At 39.0% G+C, this 12163-nt stretch overlaps 2 protein-coding genes across 2 annotated transcripts; one reads left to right on the forward strand and one right to left on the reverse strand.

The window, feature by feature from the left end:
• Window positions 1-1996: 1996 nt before the first annotated feature.
• Window positions 1997-2470, reverse strand: LOC138037466 (protein UXT homolog). The gene has a single exon (XM_068883388.1). The coding sequence runs from the start codon at window positions 2468-2470 to the stop codon at window positions 1997-1999; it is 474 nt and encodes a 157-aa protein (XP_068739489.1).
• An 85-nt stretch (window positions 2471-2555) lies between these two features.
• Window positions 2556-11720, forward strand: LOC138025671 (negative elongation factor B-like). Its single transcript, XM_068872854.1, has 6 exons — window positions 2556-3575; window positions 5959-6061; window positions 6148-6243; window positions 7475-7698; window positions 9190-9469; window positions 11280-11720. The coding sequence occupies exons 1-6, from the start codon at window positions 2701-2703 to the stop codon at window positions 11439-11441; spliced, it is 1740 nt and encodes a 579-aa protein (XP_068728955.1). The 5' UTR covers window positions 2556-2700; the 3' UTR covers window positions 11442-11720.
• Window positions 11721-12163: the final 443 nt, after the last annotated feature.

The following is a 12163-nucleotide window of genomic DNA, read 5'->3' on the forward strand; positions in this document are numbered from 1 at the left end:
ACTCGTTTTCAGGCCCCTACCTTAACACGACCACAACAAAATACCGTACATGTGTCACAGGAACACTGTCACACTACATTTACTATTAAAGACACCAGTTGGAAATCCAAACGCTGCTCATCTCGAGCCAGTCACAAAATTATGACTGACAAAACTGATTCCCTTAAATTTAAATGCTTTTTTTATAATTTACAGGCAACCCTAAAACCCGGGATCCGGAATCCGAAATCACAGTACAATACAGAGAGTAAAAACTATCCTAAACATTCATAAAAGCTAACTTAAGGCCTAAGTAGGCCAAAAAACGTTTGTTTAGGCCTCCTTAGGGCTAAGGTTAGATTTTTTGATTGTTTAGGATAGGGTTTACTCTCTATATTCTACTGTGAGACCGGATTCCGGATTCCGGGTTTTAGGGTTGCCCATAATTCACAGACTATCTTTACCTGGTTTTGGGGACGAATAGCAAAGAGAGAGTGCAAACTTGAAAACGTCAGATGAATGTTTTCAAGTTTTCATGTAGGTGGTTTTCTTGTTACTTCACCACTAGCTTGTTGTTGGATGAAAGCAAAAGATTTCTCATTAGTTCCTTTTGTTTGTCCACCAGCCATTATTATTTGATTGGTTTCAAAACGACGTATCTCGTATGAAGTTGCAGGGCTGTCAACCCCCAAACTCTTCAAATATTGAGAAATGATAGGAATGGAATTATAGATGACGTCATAACGCTTGATAAATGACGTCACATTGCGTCTTTAATGCGAAAAGAAAGTATGATGTCACACAACCTAGGCAAAAGTCAAAAAATGCACGAAAAAGATGTCATTGGCATTTAATTGGCTTATTTTGGACCAATCACATTATTGCTGAAATTACAATCCATCAAATGCTTGCAAGAATGGCTTAACAGAGTTTATGAGGAAAATGAGCATTTGGACTTAATTGTTATTGATGTTCAAAAAACAAAAAGGTATTTGAAATTTTATTGTTACTGAAAGTTGACTCACTTGAAATGATAAAATTCGGCTGTTAATCGGGAGATTTCAGATTGTAATCCTGAGATTGGGAGATTCGGTCAAAAATCTGGAGTCTCCCTGATTATCCGGGAGAGTTGACAGCCCTTGCTGACCCTTTTGATCTGGATTCACTCAAATTGTGTAAAAAAATGATGCAGAAGAGATTTGAAAGACCTCATTTTTTACTCAAAGGTTCCCTGGAAAAAGCACACTTAAGTTTTTAATTGACTGGCTTGGAAAGTGGCAGCAGATATGATAATGCATAGATTGTTTTCTTTCATTGTCACGCAACAAAAAAGATAAAATCGAAACCGTTCGATGAAATTAGCCCATGTGTATGAACACATCTCCTTTTTGTAATGGAAAACCTCAGACTGCTGAGATTCATAGGCAAAAAAATTGACATTTTTTTTTCAACCAAATAAGTTTGTGACATGGTGTTTGTGATGGTGTTTGCAAGGAGCTTGCAAAACAAAACCCAAAACATTCAAAAATGTTCTTGGGAGGTGGGAGGGGGGAACCTGGGCAGAATAAGGCAACAGTAACCCTAAATTCTAACCCTAACCCTACCCCCTAGGCTCATGCTAAGCTGGGGCCTAGACATCATTTTAGGCCTAATTACACTAAGATTAGCACTACTTAAGGGTCTTGATGATAACAATCATAATAATATTATTACCTCTCTGTTTTTCGTGTTTACATTTTGTGGTTTGCAATCGACAAAATAACTGTTATAACTCTTTTTAAGTGGTATTTCGTAGACTGAATAATTATGACAAATTCAAAACAACTTCATTTCACCCTGTAAACATCAGACAGAAAGTATAGGAAAAAACTCTGAATAAAAAATACAAGCATGATTTTTTTTCTGGAAATTGGAGTGAAATTAAGTGCAAAAACAAGCCTGCCTAACACTTGCGTAATGGAATGTCGGGGTATAGCGCCCTACTTAGTGAGTTTCATCTTTTCAACTGCAACTTTCCTCACCACACAGATATCGGAGATTTCTTCACTGGAGCAAGGTCTTGCAACTCTCTCAGTCCTTCCATGACAAGTTTTATGTTCGCCTTAATTCGCGCCGAGTCATGTCCCAATTTCGAACTGTACGTAGTCAACTGGTTACATTTTTTCTCGATGAATACTAGAGCCTCGTCCAAAGTAAATTCTACATAGAATCCATAACCTACTGAAACCAATACTTTTGACGGATCTGTTATGCGTGCCTGGCAGTAAAAATTACATCCAAGATCGACTTGAGTCTTCAGTTCTTTCCCACAACGCGACACCTCTGAGCTTTTAACGTTCTCAATAAAGCTTTTCAACTGGAGGTATTCCGAAATTTTAGCGTTTATTTCTTCTTGATTTTTCCGCACCATCTCCAGGTCTTTTCTCAACTTGTCATTGACAAATTCTTCATACTTTTTTACTTTTTCCTCCAAGTCAAATCCATCCGCCATTTTGTTGTGTTCATGACTTGCAAAGAACTATGGGAAGAAACAAAGATGGCGATATAAATATCCCTGCATTCCTTGCGGTCTTGATTGGGACCATGCGCATTCGGCTTCGGCCGATGTCCGCCAAAATGGCGAGAAAATTCGTGAAGGAAAATCAATGTTTAACAGCAGTATTTTAGAACCAGATCGTCATTGTTTTATCAAAAATTTAACATAACACTTCACTGGCCAAAATGGCTGGCTTCGATCAAGCAGGATTACCTGGAACAGAGTTTATTTTGAATGGACTTCGCAACACTCAAGATTTCGAGGTTGTCAACTTCATTGAGAACTTTCAACACGAAAATAGCATCATGCTGCCTTCTTTACAACCTGCTCTGCCCTTTTTGGACCTTCATGATGTACGTAGGTTGGAATTCAACAAGTTTGTCATGGATAACTTGAGGGAGAAATTGTTAGAACTACTGAAAAATTTGGAGGTGGGAAAGCTTCAAGCTCTTCTTGATCAGAGCTTTCCTTTTATCCACGTGCCACATCTTCGACCTGTCGTCATGGAAGTTATGAAATATCTTCCAAAAGTTCCCGAGGAATGCCTTGAACAACTTGCAATCGATCCAACGTTATATGAGGATTGTCCTATTGAAGTTAAAAGACAAATCTGGGTGAAACATCATTCTCTGTTTGGTGATGCTGTGGGCCCATTATTGAACCAGTATGTAGAGGCAAAATACAACATCCTCTTTTCCACAGAACCTGTCAACTCACACACTTTCTTTTCAGTGCCATCCAAAACAAGGAGACAAAATTCTGTTGTTCAGAGCTTAGCAAAAATGATTGGGAAGTCTTTGGAACTTTACAATCTTGTTCTGCAGTTTCTCAGGACATTGTTTCTCAGAACAAAGGAAGTACACTATTGTACTTTGAGATCAGAACTTCTTATGGCTGTCCATGATCTCGAAATTAAAGACATCAAGGATATTGATCCATGTCATAAATTTACATGGTGTCTGGATGCTTGCATTCGGGAAAAAGTGATTGAAGGAAAGCGAACAAAAGAGCTTCAGGGTTTTTTAGATCATGCCAAGCACAGTGAAGAACAAGTTCTTGGGTGAGATGTTCTTTGTAATTTATGTTCTTTATGTTCTTTGTAATTTATTCAGAATATTTACATGCAGAAGGTCAGACACATACAGTTCATACAGTACTGTGCAAAAAGAATGCAAATGAATTTCGCGCTTTTCGGCACTTTTCGCTACTTTTCGACGAAATATAATGAAATATCGGGCAAAGCGAATTTTCATTCGAACTTCGTCGAAATTTCGAAACGCCTATTGTTTCAATCAAAATGAAAATTGGCAACGGCCGCGCAAATATTCGAGCGAAATTTCGTTGTAACATAGCGAAATTTCGTCCTGACATAGCGAAATTTTGTCTTGACAAAGCGTAATTTCGTCCTGACATAGCGAAATTTCGAGAGTGCTTATTGAAAGTTCGCAGCGAGTATTTGCCTTTTACAAGTTAACGTTCGAAAAAGGCTAGTCAAAGTCCTCATAAGTGACCAAGCCGGGAATTTGTGAGAGTGGTCACAACAAGAACAGGTCGCTTATATACGTGAGCTGATTCTTGCAAGAGACCAAAATTAAAAACAATGGAGGGTGGTTATCGCTTACGTAGAGAAGATAGCGTTTGATAAAATTATTTAAGCGGGCAGATTAGTCATGGTAAAGGAAGCGTTTTTACGATCCTTTTTCGGAGCTAATTCAGTCAATGCGTGACATCTGGATTGCTTCTAAGAAATATGTCATGAAAATGTCGATTCCCCATGTGTTTTTGAGTTCTGAATAACCAATATATTAAGAGAAGTGTCTATTGCCAAATAACTCGATTTTGGATTATCGCGCAGCCCTAAAACTTTGACACGCTCATGATTTATTACCCTCCTACAACATCTCAATTTCTTGACTTAATTTGTTGAATGGTAAGTGATTTTATTTTTTCTTTGCGTGGTACTTGCGTGACGTGAAAACCAAGAAGAATTGTTAGGTTTGGTATGTAAAAATGGCCATGGCTATGATGTTATTTGTCGTGTTTACACTCAAGGTTGAGAGAAGAGTACAGTTCTTGATTCCATTCATTCATTAAAATGCGAAACGCTAACCAACACTACGAAATTTCGTTTTAAGCCACGGCTACACAAGCGATTTTTTGCTCGTGATGGTGATGTGATTTTTTCAGACAGAACTGAACTGCCGATTTCAACGACTTTTTCTGCTATCGCGTTGCCAGTTCAAGGGTGGCTACACTTGAAATTTCGAGAGAACAATAAGCGAATTTCGTTGAAATTCGTTTGCATTCTTTTTGCACAGTACTGTACATTCAGTACGAGCCTAGTTCAAGTATTAAGTCACATTTCTCTCTCAAAACAAAATATTTACTGTTGTAAACAGGTTTGTACTCATTCACCATGTTGAAAAACAACAGTAGTTGAGAGTTCTTGTTTGTTATACATGATGTGAGCACTCCACACGAAGATTGAAAATGTTTTGACTTCATACTGCAAGTCGTCTGCTTTAAAGGTGATACTTGATATTGAAACTCTGATGGTCTCTGATCTTCTAACAAAGACTGGCAGAATGCAGTTGAGGCATAGTAGTTACAAATGACTACATAAGACAAACAAGCTTACATGATCATAATTAAATTTTCAGTGGTCAGACTAGACTTTTACAGGAATTTAAAGGTTACTTGTAATGAAGACAAATTATACAGTAATATATTTGTGACACTTGTAAAGGAAGATGTCATACAGGCTTGTCAGAAACAGCTTGCTGCCAGTGACATTTAATTTCTATTTTGGTCTCTCAGTGATATACAGTACCGCTCAAAGGTAAGTTGACAGTCTCGACTCGATCCTCGAAACTCGATTCTCGCGTTGCGAAGGTTGAGACGTAAGGCTCAAGAATCGAGAGTCAAGAAAGATGGACTTTGGAATATGCATAAACTTGAAAAGAACTTGAGAAAGTGATTTATGTCTCGAAGAAATGAACAATTCCGCCAACGGAGCCTTTGTACGCAATATTCATGTCGACTCTAAGCAAGCTTTCAATGTTCTTGGCCCGCGAAAAAAATATTATCTTCATTATCCTTCGGCATGTAGAAAAATAACGTCACAATCTTATTCACTTGTTCTGAAAAAAGTACATGAGTTTCCGATGCGTTCCCCAGGCACAAACCCAGTCACAAACTAGCAAAATGACCACGGACATGTAATTTATCAGAGTAAAAAGGGGCCTCGTTTGAAAGTTGGCGTTGTAATATCAAAAAACTGGAATTCCGAATTGTGACTTAAGAAATCATACAGCCCTTCCAGACAACAGTAGAATTTTAAACCTGTTGCTGTTATTGTCCCAATCTTTGCTTTAACTGTTATGCTTCTTGCCTGTAGTATTAAGTCTGAACCCCATATTGTCACTTTGGTTTTATCTTACCAGGGACATTGCAATGATTCTTTGCGATCCATTTGCAATAAACACAGTTTGCAAAAGTATTATCAAACAACTACAGCGACTTGTCAATGCAGAGTTACTGCCAAGAGTGAGTTTTGTGGCCTTTCAAATGTTGTTTGTACTTAGTTACAACTATTATCAACTAACAGTCCGTATTTTCCCAAAATATTGCAGTCATCTTCAGATGTAAGCTTTCTGTTACGTGTATTGAACTTGGGAGTAAGCGCTTGGGAGATGATAAGCAACCAGCTCTTCACAGAAATTGCACTGGTGAGTACTGTATCATTTTCCAGATGACAATTCATTCCCTCTTTTCAAAGTGTGCAAGTCAAAGGTTACAAATGGTAGATTAGCTTGGTGTATCATCTCTATCTAAGCCAGTAAATCTGTCACCTGGCCCTACATGTAATTGTTGATCTGCCGGATAACTGTACCCAGTGGATAAGTCACTATCTGACAGGTTCAATGTGTGGAGAGATTTTATAATTTGTAACCGTGAATATATACACACTGTAAGCACTTCTTAGTTAAAGTACATGTACATATAAATACGTTTGTGAAAACTTGGCCAATGTTTAAAATCATCAATGTCCTTAACCCTTCCCCACCCCTGAGGGTGAGTTTTATTTTACTCATTCTAATGCCAGATGATTTTATTCTCCAGTTGGGGGAGGGGGGTGGGGGAGGGGGAGGGGGTGCTTTAGATCTGAATGGTTAACCTCTTTAACCCTTTCAGCCCCGTGGGGTTCCCCATTGACGAGTAAAATTGTCGGACGTTAGACAGTAAAATCTATAAGTGGCACTATTGGGAGTGAAAGGGTTAAGCGAATTGATCGGGTATGAAAGTTCAACAGATTGTCTCGAAATTTGGCCTGAGGACTCGTCAACCTAAAATACCGTCTGAGGTTGCCATTTGTTAAATTGAACTCCCGCAATGGCCTTTGATGTAACCCTTATTGGTAAATTTTTGATACGCATATTTGACACAAAATGTTGTAAGCAACCAATCAAAATATCCAAAAAGTCTCACATGGTTTTGACGATAAACGCCTTGTGAATACCGTAACATTATCCAGAAGGCTGCCCTCTGCATGATACTTTGATACCCAATAAATTCGATCAGAGAGACATTGGTTGCTCTAGGTTCTTGGGCCACGCTCTTCTTTCGATGAGATAAAGTGAAAAGAAAAAATATATATCCAGAAAGTGCATTTCATAACCTTTCGAGAGATGTATAGTTTATGGCTGTTGCGCCTAAAAAAGCGCGCTTAAAAAAAAGTTTCGCAAAGGACACCCGTGAAGGGGAGGTCTACCATAACCTTAATTTTTATGCCGGTACTCTGGATAATGACTTATCCACTGGATAAAATTATCCAACCTTTGAATAACTGGAGCCTGGTCTTCGAGTTACAAGCTATTACCCAGCAATAATGTTTAAGAAAACTTACCATCTCCTTACTTGTGCCCCTGAGCCTTTCTTCTTTTTGTGGTTTGATTTTAGGGCGGCGAGTTGGTGCACAAGTTTCTGCCGTTTCTCATGTCGATAATGGTGGATAGCAACCTACATTCTTTGGGGGACAAATGCAGCAGTGGAGATGAAAATGGTGCCACAGTAGACGGTGCAGAGCAATTCACTGATTATTTTGTAGAAATAACTTCAACAAACTCAGTGGCATTCACTTTGGCTTGGTGCTACCTTCTTCATGTTATCAATCAAAGGGACAGGTACTGGAAGTGACAATAACAACTTACCAATTGTAATGTTTCAGCCTTCTGTGTATCACTAGCCTGTGAACCCAGACGTATTTCCAGCCGTTAATTCTCTCTTTCAGGGGAAATATGTGATGTGTCTAATAAATGGTCTGGCACCGTGAAAGTGCTGGATCAAGCCAAAATAACTGATGTTGCTCTCAGGCTGGGTGAATTATGAAACTAAGTGTGTGTGTGCACTCTGTTGATTTGGTATAGAGAACAGGGATTTGGGGTTTCCATCCCTCATACAGTACTACTGTTTTGCATTCTTCATAAGCTGTATTGAGGGTACAGGGTTGAAATTAAAAAAATCCAGTCACAATTTTGCGACAACATACAAAAATTTAGTTGAAATTTCACAAATTTTAGTCATGAAGTCATCATGCTGTATGGTTTAACAAAACAAAATATGAACCCAAAATACTTGTGTGAAAAAGTCTTCTGAAAATGGTGAACGATCAAGGAAATGGCATTGTGTACGTAACATCACAGCTCTGGGCTTGAAATTGTGACCAATAACAGTCGCATTTGCGACTGAATTTTTTCCCCTTGCGACTAAAATATCTGGATAAGTTGCAAATTTGCGACTTGTTTTCATATTCGCTCTTTCAAAACAAAAGGGTTAGCAGTTGCCACTTTGCTGCTCTTTTTACTAAGATAAATAAAGAAATGACAAAATTATTTTGTTTCTCGTCTTGAGTCTTCTTTCAATCTGAAGATAGCGTAATTGTTGCGTAATTTCGCTGCGATGTTACATCAGGGTTCGTACGCATCTTGAAAACCCTTGAAAACCCTTGAATTTCGAGAGTACATTTTCAAGGCCTTGAAAGTCCTTGAAAATCTCTGCTCTTCATTCCTGGTCCTTGAAAGTCCTTGAATTATTTCTGACCCACATTTTTAATCTTTGAAAAGTGCAGTAAATTAAAATAATCAGCCACTCAAGTCATGTCATACAAACGGACGAGCTGTGGAGTCGAGAATGGTTACCAGTGCCTTTGCATTATTTTCACGCATGTACGCTGTGGGAAATGACCAAGAATTGTACTGTCAGACTATTTCCATGGGTAAATTCTTCGACGTAAATAACAAAGAAGTCCTTGAAATTTCAAAATTTGGCCCTTGAAATTCCTTGTAAAGTCCTTGAATTTTTGGTCTGAAAAAGTGTACAAATCCAGTTACACGCACAACTCCATTCCTTCGATATCATTCGCCATTTTCAGCAGTTTCTTTCAACACAAGTATTGTGGGCTCATATTTTGTTTTGCTACACCGCTGACAACACAATGCAGCGCGACGATTTTGCGACTAAATTTTGCGAAATTCGTATCTTGTCGCAAAATTGCGACTGGATTTTTTCGCAAATTTCAAGCCCTGCAGTCACAATTTCGCACACTGGTGTATGATGTCATTTTCTCTGTTGTCAAATTATGCTATAAAATATTTTCTGCTTCATTGTTACAACAGACATACATTGGTAACCATACTGCCTTGGTATGTGGGCACCTGTCAGGAACGTGTCTTAGATGATGTTACTCTGCACACGTTAGTAAGCTCACTTGCTGCTTGGCATGAAGAGTTTTCTCATGGGGACTTTTGTGATCTGGTGTTTGATCAGTTTTTGCTAATCCTGGTGTCGAATTCAAGCATCTTGCGTCACACCCTGAGACTTTTGTGGTATGTCATTCCCAAAATGGATCCTCAAAAAGTGGTGAACATTTTGACAATAACGCAGCCATCTAGCGAGGTATGTGGCTCATAATGTGCAAAAATTATCCCCGGATTTAACGTCATCTGTGGTTAAACACCAGGATGCACTAGACAAGGTGCCAGTATGTCCAGGAGTGCACGTACATGTAATTAGATTCATGCGCTGGGCCGTAGCCACTATTCGCTATTTTTGCAAATCCCATAATACAGTTCATTTTGGGGGGTTGTTTGCATTAAAACAATGACTGTCCAGTTCACTGAAGAATGATACAGTCCCAAGAGTAAATAACTTGTATTGTTTTTATGCAAATAACCCCCCAAAGTGTATTGCATTATTGGAAGTTGGGAAAATAGTCAATGAGGCAAATCGAGCCACTTTCCTCAGTCAGTTTTTCATTATTTTTTAAAATGAAGCGTGATTCCAGCATTGTGTTTAAAATGTACTTATCACAAACACCAAAAATACTTAGGAAGAGAATTTAACCATGGATATTGCCTCAGTCATAATTTTTTTTCTGGCTACAGCCCTGATGCGGATTTCAATAAACGTCACGAGGTATCCCGTTGCTCTTTTCCCCAACTTTAACATCACTCTTGTCTCGGATTAAGGACTATTAATGTCCCCCAAATGGTGCTTCTCTTGGAAGTAAGGATGAACTGCTTCCTCCATTGTGGCATTGGGGATACAAGATAGTGTGTCTAGCGAAAAGGAAGGATTAAGTTTTTTCGCAAACGCCGGCCGTGTAGCTTTGTGATTATATTTAGGAGTATTTGGCGCAATGCGAAGTGCTAAGTATCTACCCCTTATGAACCATGTGAGCTTTAGCCCTACTGATTGAAATGGGCCCACACAAGGACAGAGAAAAACTCTGACCAACTTCTCACCCTGGGGCCCGTTTCTTGAAAGTCCCGAAACTTTACGGGCCATTTTCGGGTGTCACAATTCTCTTTGTATCTCAAGAACGGAGAGGATTTAAGTCGTCAAACTTCACAGCCATTTTGCTTTTTGTTACTTTGAAATCATGTTGAAAGATCGGTTTTCAGTCCAGGATAAGCAGTTGGCAGTTTCACAAATGGCTTTTCTGGCCCGAAACGTTTTCGGGACTTTTGAGAAACAGGACCCTGGTCAGAGTTTTTCTCTGTCCTTGTGTGGACCCATTTCAATCAGTAGGGCTAACGCTCACATGGTTCATATGGGGTAGATACTTAGCACTTCGCGTTGCGCTCTAGCTAATCAGTTAAGTCTGTCTAGCTAAAAGAAGACTACAGGTTTCTTCACTTGCTAGCAAAGCAAAAGACTACTTTGGAGTTTGGAAAATGCACAGATGTGTGGGTTATGGAGAAGTGTGCATTTAAACCTCTGATCTGATTGCTGTCATTGTGGGAACGAAGTCCAAAGTAATTCGGAAAAAAAGAGAGAGATATACATGTACCAAGTTAAACTGAGATGTTGGGATTCCAAGCTGGTGCTTAAGTGGCTCTTCATTAAACGTCTGTGGGCCATTTAAGCCTACATTAAACATAAATTAGCTAACAGGGTTACATGTAGACCTGGTCTAATGAAACTTAACTTGGGACCAGTTAGTAGTTGAAAGGGGCGAAAATTACATGGTGTGGAAAGTGAGCCCAGAGCAGGATCGGGGAGGGTGGTGTGAGCTTATGAAGCACTTAAAAATATTATTACAATATGTATTTTTTAAAAGTTGATGTTTTAAGTAACTGCCCTGTATCTGGTCGAAGGAATTCACTGAAATGAATGGCCAAATCAAACATATACTTCGGTTTTTATTTCCCATTTCAAGGTAAAGTAAACAAGGCTTTTTAGCCCTTTATTTTTGTCTTTGCAGCACAGTGAAGCGATCCATGATCTCCATGGCCTGTTGATTGAGCGAGTGGCAAGCTCTAATGCTCTGACTCCCAGTTCATCGTCCGTTGACCAGCCTTCTTCGGCATCATCACTTTCATCTTCACACAGTCCTCTAGAATACATTCAGCCTGCCAGTACGTGAACAGTCCACAGAATACAACTGAGTTTTGAACTCCACGGCCCAGATAACACCGAAAGCATCAAAACCGATGTCACTTTGGACAGAAATGTGTTCAAAGAACCTGATATGCAGTGTGCCACCGAAATTGCTCCAAATCCTCCAGTCAAAAGTGACGTTCGTTTAATGTATATGACAAATTTTATGCGCTTTGCCACACCGAAGCTTCCTGCGATAGTCTTGTTTTTTACTTTTTCCAAATTGAAACTAGAAAAAAATTAATAAAATTAACAACCCTACTTTGTTGAAGATGTACTTTTTCACTGAAATGGAACTTTTTAAAGCTACCAAAGTTAACAGCCGAGTTGAGATTGGCAAAAATAGGTTTTTCAACCGAGTTTATAAAGAAATTCAAAAGCTGTCGTTGTCGCTCTAAGGCTGGCTCAGAGAATGATGGTAACAAAAAACATTCAAAAGAAACAATGAAACCTGATCCTAGACACAGTAGAGCCATGTCCTACGCCGATCCAGTAAAATTAGTGGTCTTGAAGAGTGGGATAGTATTTGCTGGTGTGGTTGGTAACTATCGTCCCTGACACCTTTTCTTTTAGTGAAGTTAAAAGTCGCACTTAGCAGCCCCTTTAACCAATCCCTTTGTTTTTTTTGTTTTTTTTTTGCTGTTCAGTAATAATTTATTTTGAGTTTGCCTGTCTCGCCTTGTTGGACAGGAAAAAGAGAGTTCCTAT

Source organism: Montipora capricornis, chromosome 2, assembly GCF_036669925.1.
Source record: "Montipora capricornis isolate CH-2021 chromosome 2, ASM3666992v2, whole genome shotgun sequence".
Lineage (NCBI taxonomy): Eukaryota > Metazoa > Cnidaria > Anthozoa > Scleractinia > Acroporidae > Montipora > Montipora capricornis.

Coding starts and splice junctions, on each gene's coding strand:
- LOC138037466 (XM_068883388.1), bottom strand. CDS start 2,470: ATGGCGGATGGATTTGACTTGGAGGAAAAAGTAAAAAAGTATGAAGAA.
- LOC138025671 (XM_068872854.1), top strand. CDS start 2,701: ATGGCTGGCTTCGATCAAGCAGGATTACCTGGAACAGAGTTTATTTTG. Junction 6,244..7,474: donor TCTTCACAGAAATTGCACTG/GTGAGTACTGTA, acceptor GTTTGATTTTAG/GGCGGCGAGTTGGTGCACAA. Junction 9,470..11,279: donor TAACGCAGCCATCTAGCGAG/GTATGTGGCTCA, acceptor TTGTCTTTGCAG/CACAGTGAAGCGATCCATGA.